The 12,303-nt window shown below is 36.1% G+C and overlaps 1 protein-coding gene across 4 annotated transcripts; it reads right to left on the reverse strand.

Moving 5' to 3' along the window:
* Positions 1-1,070: 1,070 nt before the first annotated feature.
* AKNAD1 (AKNA domain containing 1) lies at positions 1,071-12,157 on the reverse strand. 4 transcript variants are annotated; one of them, XM_077785485.2, is made up of 15 exons: positions 12,020-12,157; positions 10,390-11,555; positions 9,657-9,716; positions 9,225-9,354; positions 8,972-9,123; positions 8,806-8,865; positions 8,192-8,325; positions 7,720-7,846; positions 6,878-7,041; positions 5,509-5,594; positions 4,198-4,269; positions 3,957-4,067; positions 3,073-3,154; positions 2,132-2,279; positions 1,071-1,505 (listed from the first exon to the last, which is right to left on the reverse strand). In XM_077785485.2, the coding sequence occupies exons 2-15, from the start codon at positions 11,476-11,478 to the stop codon at positions 1,386-1,388; spliced, it is 2,535 nt and encodes an 844-aa protein (XP_077641611.2). In that variant the 5' UTR covers positions 11,479-11,555; positions 12,020-12,157; the 3' UTR covers positions 1,071-1,385. The 4 variants fall into 4 exon arrangements, with proteins under 4 accessions (XP_077641611.2, XP_085442675.1, XP_085442677.1 ...); XM_085586549.1 differs by lacking the exon at positions 9,657-9,716 and having other exon boundaries at positions 12,020-12,156; XM_085586550.1 differs by lacking the exon at positions 3,957-4,067 and having other exon boundaries at positions 1,245-1,505; positions 12,020-12,135.
* Positions 12,158-12,303: the final 146 nt, after the last annotated feature.

Consider the following 12,303-nt stretch of genomic DNA (forward strand, 5'->3'; position numbering starts at 1 on the left):
AATTTCACTTTGTGATTGTCTTATTCAATCTGGTCTTTCTTAGGCTGTTGCTGTCAGGCACAGGACAGCAGGTGCAGGGATCCAGGATAAACAAAAGGTTCAGAACAAGCTGCTCTTGTGATGTGGAGATATTTCTGTGAAAGAGATTAATTTCTTTTTTAATTGCATCTAGGAAGCTGCAGCAATTACTTCATTTAATAAGCCCATTTGTAAATAATGGGGACATTCCAAACATTAAACTAAATAAAGCAAAACCAGGGGATAGTAAGGAGAGGCAAATGAAATTATAAAGATATACAGTAAGAGGCTAAGGAGGAAAAGAGTTGAATGGTATTGTTGGCTGTGAAGAACGAGGGCTGGAAGAAGCCCTGAAAAAAGCCATTGACTCAGGCTAGTGAGTAAGTGGCACATGGCAGTGAGTTTAGCAATCACTGCTTGTATGAAAAGAGTCTGGATTATTTCTGTGTCCTCCACTGATGAAATAGCTCAGGTTTGCCTGAAAATGACTGTCCTTTTAAAGGAATGTACTGGCATTTCTAATTTGTTTTTCATCAGTCCTTCAGTGAATAGCATCCCTGATAAAACAAGGTTGTTAACTGCTTGCCTTTAATCACTGCAGTTAAATGGGTGTTAGAAGGAAAAGAATAGATGACTTTTCTTGGCTCACTAAATTTATACAGTATTTTAATATATATTATTTTATTGTTTCATAATTTTCCATCCTACTTGCCATCAGCTAAAATGTCAAAGCCAGATATATCTGACAAATTAAGAACATCAAATTGAAAGAATCAATTTAGTTGTTACAAATACATAAACAACAAATGGTGTAATTCAGTCATTGCAACATACAAGGAGGTTTCTTAAAAACAAACAGCTCTCAGTGTAGGGCACTCTAAAACCAAAATAATTCCAAGTGTTGACTATGACTTGGTATGCTAACATGTTTACTTCTAGATGTCTCGGGTGCAGAGGCTGATTTCTCTTGAAGTGTGAGAAGAAATGATATATAGTAATGACAGATTTATTCTCACACTGGGGAGTGGGGGGGAATCCAAATCAGAAGTCAATTTTGCTTGTTTAAGCCAATTTTTATTAAGCTGTCTTAAGTGAATACTTAGAGAAGGCATCTGTACACAGTAATGGGGATTAGCCAACCTAATAAAGAATTTCAGTAGAATTATTAAATTGTTTTACAGTTCTAAGACTGAGTGTAAATGTGGAGTACCTGTGTGCTCTGGTTTGGCTTAGTACCAATAGGTACAGAACAACTGGCAAAGTTAGCTAGCTGACTTTTTCATGTTTGTTTTCATAATTTGATTTTTGCAGAGATACTAATGCTTCAGTATCACCCAGCAGAACAATATAGCATTTGAACTACATAATTAAAACTGTTTTCTTTTAACTTCAGCTAGATCTTCTGAAACTGCTTGTACCATTCGCTCTGTAGCTTTCTTCAAACTGTTTGCTGTCTCTATGGCATGATCCAGAGTAGAACTTAAAACCTGTTGGAAATAATAAAATGTGGCCTTAGTGAAGGCAAATGTGTACATAGGTACTGAAAAAGATGATGTTTAAGGTTTTGTTTGTAATTTTCACTCTGAATATGTGTTGAGAAGTAAAAATTGAGTCCTGTGATAGACTGCTCTAGGATTCAAGTTAATTATTTCTCTCTTTGATCATGTATTCATTTGAACTGAGGGATATTTATACTTTTCTAATGTATCAGCTCCAGTGTGGTGCATGTTTTTGGTACTGAGAAGGCTTTCTTGAGGTTTTGATAGTGGGTAGCTCTCAAAACCTCTAGCTAGGCTGTTTCTAGGCTAGGCTGTTTCAGCATATGAAACACAATTCTAAAGATAAGATCCAGTGCTATTTTTTGGTCTCTTTCACCATTTATAGAGGGACTGAGTTGCACAACAAGCCTTCATACCTATATGAAGAAATATAATAACATATAAGCCAAAATGCTTGGGGTTTGAACTCCCTCTTTTCTTGCCCTCAAATGCACTACACATGCTTAGATTGTAATCAGCTTGCTAAGAATGGGATGTTCTACAGTGCCGTGATGTATGGAGGTAATCCTTTCAAGAAAAATATATGGCTTTTAATTTTCACTCAAAAGGCTTACATTTGCATAGGAATCGTTGGCATTTGTGTTTCTGATGTTAATTGCAGATTTTCTTTGTGCAGATTTCTTACTGGGTATGTATTGATGTGAGAGGATAATTTTACCATATGTGCTTGAACAGCAGGTTTTGGCAGCCACAGAGGATTTCCTAAAGATAAAATATGTAGAATAAAATACAATTTCAGTGAGAAAAAGAACTTCTAAACTATGAATCACATACATACACCTTGATAGCACTTGGTTGCAAATTAATTTTATGGTGAGTAGAATTTTCCATTGAATTGTAAAGCACAGTTTATCATTGTGTTCTGTCTGCATTGCAATAAGACATAAAATGTTCGAGGATGCAGACTAAGAAAATTTCTCATAATAGCAGCACTCTGCTGCTGCTGTAACTTTCTCTCTCAGTGTTCTATGCCACTGATTCTCAAATGCAGCTGCTCTACTTCCAGGCAATTACTGTTATTGAATAAAGCTATCAAAAAATACTGTGACAACACTTGTTTGCATTTCAGTCTAGTCTGTGCTACTGTTAGGAATCAGTTTTGTTTCTGTCTCATGGTGTAATTTAATGTTAACAGAAATTAAAAGTAGGATTATTACTTATAGATTAGTAATTGGTAGCAAACAGAACTGCATCCTAATAATACAGGCCCGCTTTTGAATCTTCTTAAAGTGAATTTTTTTATTCATTACTAAATGTGTCAGCTAAAGAAGTTACATTTTTACTCTTCATTACATTAGGAGTGAAGAACTAATCTAATTGTTTACACATGCTCTTCAAGTAAATAATTTCACTAAAAAGTGAAATTCTAATATACAACATGCACTGCAAAAGATAAAATATTATTCCTGCTTATGATAACTGGTGTGTTTTTTCCATGCTGAATCTTCAGCAATGGGGTTTTTTGTTGCACTACACATTTATTGCTACAGCTTACCTTTCATGAAGTCTGGTTACAACTTCACCTGGCTGTTGGGGTTTTTGAGCCTTTTGAGTGGAGATTCTCTTCTGTGAATAAGCTGGAGTTGTTGAGGCCATGTGTAAAACAAAAAAAAGTAATTTTCTTTGTATTTTAACTTTTTTTTCTCTTTAGCATAAATGAAAGATCAAGTAACTATCACTGCTGAATAAAAGTTCAATATGTTTAAAGTTTTTTGTAAATGAGGACAGATTAACTTTTTCGTGCTTGCTCTTGAGTTTAGTTGGCAAATGGAATGCAGATGTATATTCAATTTCATGCAGTGGGGAAGTGTAGAATAATCAGTGTCATAATCCTAATAATGAATACTACTTTGATTTGTAGTTTCACAGGCTTGCTAGAGACAAATAGCTAGTGTATGCTTTCTTCTTAAGGAAATTTTATATTTCTCTTTAAGCGTTTTTTCTTATGTTAGAGAGAGAGTCTAAGTGACTTTAAAAAGTTCATGTTCAGATGATTTAATTTTTTTTAATTAGGCTCCCCTTGACTTTGCATGTCACACAATATGCGGGTAGAGCTGGAATATTCTTTAGTACTTGTTTATACTATTTTAGGTAATGGCTGGCACTATAAAAGTTGGCACAGTAATGCCTAATTTTCATATCCTTTCATGTGTCTCTGCAAAAGGAGATATTCCTGCTGTGAATGAAATATGAAAGGGATTCCTCTCATAAAGTACCAGAGAAAGTTAAATCTGTTGTGCATGGAAATTAAACTTGACCAGGTGTGTAAAAGTTGGATTTACAGTGCTTATACTAAATTAAATGTGGCCTGGTATGTGTAGTGTGGCTTTCTGCCCCTTAAGAGCTGGCCTTTGTTTGTTAATTACACATCATACTTACAGGATGAACCAGAGCTGCTTTTTCTACATAGGGTACAAGACTGAACAGACTCTTTGTAATTCCTGAGTTTTACTTGAGCTCTGCTTCCTGTGGGGCATCTGCATCTAAGTCCTGGAAGCAGATGTGGAGTTTAGAAAAACAAAACTATAAGCAACATTTCCTTGTAGATGTTCATATTTTTTGCAATCACTGTATCTTGTCTCTCTCCACCTAATCTCATATTTAATGATTTGTAACTTACTGTCACAGTTGACAAGATCCTTGCTTTGTGAATTATAAGAATCAAAGGCTAAGAAGTCTTCTGAATTGCTGCCTAAAATGAAAAAATAAGTTAAAAAGGTCTGAAGTATGAGAAGCATTTGCTAATGTACTCAGGTAATTATTTGGCTTTCAGCACCATAATTTCAGAGTCTTTTGCTGCCATTAATGCTACGGCAATTTGAGGAAGTACTTTTCACCCCCAGGAGAGTGGGGATTGAGTTAAGATTAGCTTTCAGCCCTGTCTGCAAGCTTTGAATGGAATTTTCTGGTGGTGCTTATTTTCAGATCAAAACTGTTTTTTATTTTTTCTTTACTTTAATGAAGCTCTCAATGTCCCTGTCCATAGTGTAATGGGAACAGTGCAGCATAATAGGAATGGGATGAGAATTTGAGCAGCTCTAGTATGGCACTGCTTTAACTATTGCACCACCCAGTACAAACAATAATCCCAGTGTATTATAGTAAATTGAAAGGATATCACAGAAAAGTCAAGGACAACTGATAGACAAAAAGGTAAGAAAACCTGTATATTCAGACTGCATGTAGGACAGCTCATGCTGTTCTCCTTTAGTTGCTCATTACTAAAAGCTTCAAAATATTGTGCAGTGGAAAGGTAAAATTGTTTTTAAGCAGAATAACAAAGTTGAATCCAAAAACTGAAAGTGGAAGGACTGATATGAAGTGTCTCAGTTGTCAAGCTTGGAATAATCTTCTAGAACATGAAATAAATGCAACTCAGAAGAAAAAGCAAAACCAAAGCATTGTGCACATCCCTGTCATGCTCTTGAAAATGTAAAATGTTAGTAGTGGCACTATTTGGAAACTTAATGTAGAAAGCTAAATTAGATTTATAAAGTAATTCAGGTTGGACAGGACTTCTGGAGGTCATCTGATTCTGTCCCCTCTCAAAGCAGGCCCAACTTAAATGAAGTTGCTTAGAACCCTGTCCAGTTGAGTTTTGAATATCTTTGAGAGCAGAGATGCCACAGCCTCCCTAGAGCAAACTGTTTCAATGTTTGACCAAGTCAAAAATCTTTCATTCATATCTAACTGAAAATTGCATTGCAATGTGTCTGTTGTCTCTTCATCTGTCACTGAGAGTTCCACAGTGAATTTGACCTGGTGTTCTTTTTAGTTTCCTTTTTATTCTTTGTGTTTTGTGCTCTGCTAAGCAGTAACATCTGTTAAAACTACAATTTTCATGTTGAGACATAAAAGGAATGTATTTCTTCACAGGATTCCCTAGCAGGTTTAAGCATGGTTCTGACCTTTGTATGCCTTCATGACTTACTCAGGTTGGTATCTGATAAATCAGTTGGTTTTCTCTGCACGAAGAGTGGAGATGTTCCAGTTTTTCCTTCCTGCATGTTTGTATTTCTTCGAGCATGAAAACAGAATATTTTAATTATATCTTAGTATTTCTATGATGAGACTTATAAACTTGTTCTACTATTGATTAATTACTTCATAATTGAGAAGAAATCAGATTTATTCACAGAAAACTTGTGTCAGTTATCTGAAAAAGTGGTAAAAAGTTTAATAATTAACCAGTTGAAAAATAATGAACCCTTTAGTTAAAGGATACATTCTGACAAAAGCACCCTGGCTTCCCACAGCTGTTAAAAATTCTTAAAAGTAGAGATCTTGATAATCCTGTATTGGAATAGTAAAGTAGTATGAAATCTTAGATACATCCATCTGTTACCACTGATAGTGTTTTGATACAATATACATGAAATATTATTTGGTGTCTTAGTAACTTTGAGCTGTTACTAATGTTGTAATTTAATGCCTTTAGGTAATTAGAAGAATATTTGAGATGTACCTTCTGAGAAAAAAAGAACAAAGTTCCTTGTTTGAGTCATTTGATGTATATTTTTAACTTTGGGTGTACAGGATCACCAAGTATATTTGGAAAATTTTCTGCCTGTCCATGAGTATAATAATCAGAAGATTGAACTAATATTCTTTCAGTGACAGAAAAGAGTGAGTTTTAGGTGAGTTTTATTAGGCAACTATTAACACCTGCCCTTTTAAATAAAGCAGATATAGGTTACTATGGCTGTGCTCTATGCTGCATGCATTGTTTTCTCAGAAGCTCTGCTTCTCTACTGGAACTTAGTTCAGTTATCTTTTTTTAACCTTAGATTGGTCAAGGGGGGACCCCTTATTTTATTTTTCTAATCTCATTGAGATGTTTAACACCTGTAAAATGCTTCCCAGGAGGGTGAAGCTGGTGGTTAGAGTTTTCACAAGGTTTAGATTGTTAATTATGTAAGGATTTCCTTCCTCCCTTTTCTTGTTTAATTGAGAATACCACATAAATATTGGCATATTATCTTTTACTGGCACTGTACTAGTTATTCACATCCTGAATTTGTGTGGCTGTCATGAATTTTATACAGAAGTACGATTTAACTCCTAGGTGAAAGTGATGGTGGTGTTTTGGCTTCAGGAAATACTTTCAGGCTGAGAAAGGTAAGGAGACCAGGCTAGGAGGAATTCTTAGATATGCAGTTATGTAATTCTGTACAGTTTTTATTCTGTAAATATTTGTGTTGCATTTCAGATTTCAATCATCCTAATTTTCTTATTCAGCAATTAATTTTATGTATGTTTTTTTAAAAAACTTCAACAGCTGTTTCCATGTTTTCACTTACATGTGCAGACAGAGATTGCACTTTTTGCCTTCTAAAGAAAGTTGATTTGCTGGTAGGATTACATCGGTTGTCTGACTTCTTTCTCTGTTATGCTTCTTGTGAAAAAATGGAGTTTCAGTACCTCTTGTTTGTGGAAGATCAGCAGTGCTTGAAACTGCCAAGCTCTGTACAAAGTAACAAAGCATAGACACAGGTATACAGGGGCCTTGCCAAGGAAACACTCCTACCAAACAGCATCTCCTCAGGCTCTCTTACCATTTTTCTCTGAAGCCCAAGTTACCTAAAGCATTGGTTATGAAAGCATTTGTTGAGACTTACCTGTAGATTTGTAGAAGATGGCAAGATTTGTTTTGGGGGGGGAGTGTGTATGTGTATTTATGACCTGGGAGAAACTCAATTTTCTCTAGCACAATACTGTTTGGTCTTCTAGTAATTCTGCAGCTGAAGATCTTGGACAAAGTAATTTTTCCTCCCACGAAATGATAGTGATTAAGTCCCCAAAACAGCTTTGCAGAAATTAAATTAGCTACTCATATTTTCTTACTGTGAAATAAATGCTTTTGAAACTGGAAGTAAGAAAATTCAGTATAGTTTAGTTTTTATACTTAGGTTTCTGTTACAGTTAATTACTATTATGAAGTTAATATACATTATATTATATATATTATTTAATATTATGAAATTAATATTTCATTAAAAATATTTTCTTTTGAAATAATGTGCTATCTAAAAGCATCATGCTCTTACTAGAGGAGAACATACAATCACACAACTGCACTTAGATTCTCAAGGCTTACATTAATAAAACAGAATAATTGTAGTGTTTAATAAAAGCCAGTTACCTCACAGAAAGATTGGGCAGATTCATAGGAAGTCAGTAACGATGACAGGCTGCCTTTGCTGCCATCCATTTGTTCTTGAATGTCTTCAAGCAGCATGCCAAGTCTGAATATTCCTCCTTCCACCCTTCTAAATTCAATCACAACTCACAGTTACTTAAAACTCTCTAAAGTGAACTTTTATTTCTTACCATGAAAACCATGGTGGACATTGCAGTACATTTCCCATAAAATAAAACAATAAGATGTATGGAGTTGTTAGAGTCCCTTTTAAGTATTTAAATTATTCAAATAGATATCCCAATTACAAGTAGGATATATAAAGCCCAAGGTGAATTTTGGCCAAACAACTTATAGTTTACCACATTAAGATAATATTTTCACTTCAGGAAAACTCTAATGGATAAATGAAGCAAAATCTGTAAGACACTCAAAGAAAATAGACTGATGTACTACTTAGCATTTCTCTTCTAACCTCTCAGGATCAAACTCTCCAAGGTTGATAGGCTTGTCCTTGTAGTTCTGCAGCTGTAAGTTGTGGTGCTCTTCTCTAGCTTTTAAATAATTTCTTTCCAAGGCATCAAGGTATCCTTTCAGTTGATTTAATGCCTTCATCAATAAGAAATAATTTAATACAAAATGTCATGATAACTTAGTAGAAGTAGCTATCACTATGTCTTGCTATGTAAGCCAGATGTTATTTGCAGTGCTGTTGGGAAGAATTTTGCTATTTCTCTGAATTGAAACAGGACTGCATTTTGTATATTCACCTAATACTCTGTGCTGCTCTATTGTGTCCAAGTAAAATAATAAAAATTATTCTGAACGAATGCCCTACATATCAAAATTCCTAACTTATGTGGCAACTTCAGGCCTCTTATTAATAGTTTTAAGTCATAATCCTTAAAAGATTTAAGAATTTGTCCACCTACTGAATACCTTCATTTTTGCTTCCTAATCTCATACCTTCAGTCTGAATTGAAGAGTAAATATCCACTTCAGGTAAGCATCAAGAATCTTGCCAGAAAATTGTAAATCTACAGCCATTTCAAGTGCTCAAGATAGCTCAAAATACATAAATTAATTTACCAGGTATTTGTCTTGTAAAAAGAGTGTTTCCTGGATCATATGCTTAGAGAAGTCTTCGACCTTCAAGACAAAATATTAGACTTGATTATTATATTTAAACAAATTTGTCAAGAGAGTATGGAATTTGAGCATCAGTGCAAAGTATATATTAAAACAGAGTTCTTACTTTCTTAGTCAGTTGCTCTGTCTGATCCTTTAGTATTTGAGACATCTTTTCTCCTAGTGTTAGTTCTGGCAGTGAATCAGAAGGATTTAGATACTGTGCTTTTACTGTCCCAGCTGCTGGTAGTGCTGATGCTGCTGTTCCAGGCTGCAGTCCTATAACATAAAAGATAAGATTGATAACTGCAATTTTGGCCCAAAAATGTAATCAAATTGCATTAAATAGTCATTTGCATAGCTACTGTAATTTTATTTACTTGCTTTAAGCAAACTGTGTGTAGGTTGTACAGGGACAGAAGCACGTAATGCGATGATGTCAGGTGATGTCCCAGTGTGTCCTGAGGAAATGGCAGTGTTGGCATTTGCAAAGTCTGACAGAGGAAGTATCTGTTAAAATAAAAACCTTCATTATAGAGACAATGTCTAGAACATTTATGGACCTGGACAAAAAACGTTAACTCAAAATACAAAATATTAATTAAATGTTTATTGTAACAGTACCATTTAGTTTTCTGAGTTGACAGACATGTAAAGTCTCGTATAAATACCTAAAGTACTTCTCTGTGTTGTGAAAATATAGAGGAAAAGGGAAAATATAATACGAATGTGACAAAATAGTTTTAGAGGATAGTCATAGTCCTAGAGGTAAAGCAGAATTACTTCAAAAAAAAGTATTTTGAGAGATTTACCTTAGGATTAAATCTCAGATGGTCAATATGATTCTGGATGTCAGCATGCTGTGTCAGCATCTCATTTGAAGCCAGGAAATAATAGGGAAAACTATTAAAACTTGTATCTCAAGCAATTTACTAAGATGTAAATCTAAGAACAGAATTAAGAACTTCTAAAACCCAGTGTGTGAGCTCCATGTCAGGGCATGAAATTGAGCAGCAGTTATCTGATGACTAACAAGATTTAAAATAAATTCACAGCAGTAAGAGAAATATTGCTCTCAAAAAAATCCTTTAGAAAGAATTGACTTGTCAATAAATACCAGTCTCAGAGTGTTAGATGTGAAAAAAGGCAAAGATGTCTTAACATGGGCAAAGTACAAAATACTTGTTCTTAAAAATGTACTTGAAGTATTTTTTATGAATTTAAACATTTAACACTAGAAATAACACTTTATAGTGGATTTCCTAATGACTTGATAGGATGCTTTATCATTACAAACAATACTCCAGTATTTAACACTGGAGCATTAAATAATACTCAGCTTTTAAATAATTGGTAATGACAATTCTGTATAAAGTCAGTTTCACAGAACTTTATTTGTAAAGTAGTTTTTGAGTCAGATGATGTACTCACTGATACCTACAGAGTGCCTATAGAGCTAGTCATGTTAGATTTTATGGGATAATATCTTCTTACAATAAACCACTCTTAGCCAGTATGAAGCATTTCTTCAAGTATCCTAATTACCTGTAGCTGTTGGAGCAGTTCTGAAATACTCCTTTCTTCTTGATTCTCTACTTCAGCAGAATTGAAGTAATTCTTATTTTCCAAAATATTGTTCACAGTTACTGATTTACTTTGCAAAACAGGAAAGGGTTTTGCTCTCTCAGTTGAAGGAACTGAGGTAATATTGTCAGGTTTCTTTGGTACTTGAACTTGTGAAGCAACTTCGGAGAAGTCAGGAAGGCAGTAGTGAGCTTGCCCTTGGCCATATTTGAGCTCACAAGGTGAAATTGTTCTCTTAAACAGGGTTCTCTCATCTTTCATGTTTTGAAAGGTGTGTGTATCTCCAGTCTCATTAATCAGTTGTGAGTATTCTTGTCTGCACCCACACTGACCAGAAGAAAAAATAGGTTTATTTGAAACGGATCTATTTCCATTTAACAAGTTTCCATCTTTGTCACAAGCCTTTACTTCTTTGTGCTTTTCTAAGGGGTACTCCTCAGAGCTCGCTGCCCATTGTTCATACACTAAAGAGCCTTTGCTGTGTTCCGAAGGCTCAGGCTTGCTCCCAGTGTCATCGATACTTTCAGTAAAGGACACCTCTGGTATTGTCTCGCATTCAATTAAGTGGCATGTGCTTAGTAATTCCTCCCTAGGAAAATGACACAGGAGGACCTTGGACATCTTGGAGGTAGTTACATGTTCTTTGCTATCTGGCTTACTGGAACTACCAACGGGTAGTTCCTTTTGAAAGGAAGCTTCATTTCCAGGCATTTCAATTGGAACTCCAGTTGTTCCTCTGGTGCCTCTGTGATGACTGGAGAATTCTTCAGGCTGTAGAAGAATTTCATAATTGGCTGCTGCTTTTATGTTTTTGTTCTCTTCCGAACTGTCTAAGTTTAAAATACCAGAAATATCTTTTGTACAACTACAGGCATTCAAATTATCTGAATTATTGTTATATTTACAGCTTATTCCAGTATCTCCATCATAAACTAAGTAATCATGTTCCTCCTCAGTTGCCTCTGTGCTACAGTCTAATGCATCCAAAAATGAATTATTCATTTGGGCTTTCATCCAGTCTGACAGTTTGCACTTCTTTGTAGTCTTCATATCCAGTTTATTTAGAATATCAATGCCATTGCTTTGCCAGTTGTGGACAGAGCTTTTATTACTGCATGGATCAAAATCTGGAATGTATGATTAATAGTTATTTTATACTCAACTATATATGACAATAATACCTAGTTATTTAGGTACTTAATATTTAATTATCTGCCTATTGTAGTCGTTTTAGAACAATCCTACTGACATGGATGCTTCCCTATTTGCACTAGTGTAACTCTGCTGGAGGAAATAAGACATAAATGACAAAAGCATCGGGAACAGCAGCTGCTGCCAGCTACCTGTCCTTGCTCGTTAACCCGGCTGTAGTCGTACAGACAAAAAAAAAAACTTGGTAAAAGAGCCACGAGTGGTACTAGACTTCAACCTCAGGCTGAAAAACGCAAACAAATCCCCCAACCCCTTTTCCCCGCCACTCTAAAGTGTTTCTTTAGCTTATGCTCTAGAGAAAGATCATAAACTTTTTTCCCAATTTACTTCTCGTCCCCGTGCATCAAATAAAACGCAACTCATAAATGCGTTGTTTCACCTTATCTGCAGTCGCTCGGGGCGGCAGAGGCGAGCTTGCAGCCTCGCTCTCCTGCGGGTCCCGGCGCAGCAGCGCGGCCGTGCCGTTCGTTCCGGCCCGGCGCGGGGCCCGGCGCGGGGCCCGCCCGCCGCCGCCATTGGCCCGTGCGGATGATGCGGCCGCGCCGGCCGTTGGCGGCCGCGCCCCCGCGGCCGGGCGCGCGCGGCGGCGATTGGCGGGTTCGAGCAGCGGCTGCGCGTGGGCGGGCGGGGCTCGCCGCCCCTCACGGCCCCGCCGGCGCACGC

The sequence above is a fragment of the Lonchura striata genome, chromosome 8, assembly GCF_050655825.1.
Source record: "Lonchura striata isolate lonStrDom1 chromosome 8, ASM5065582v1, whole genome shotgun sequence".
Classification (NCBI taxonomy): Eukaryota; Metazoa; Chordata; class Aves; order Passeriformes; family Estrildidae; genus Lonchura; species Lonchura striata.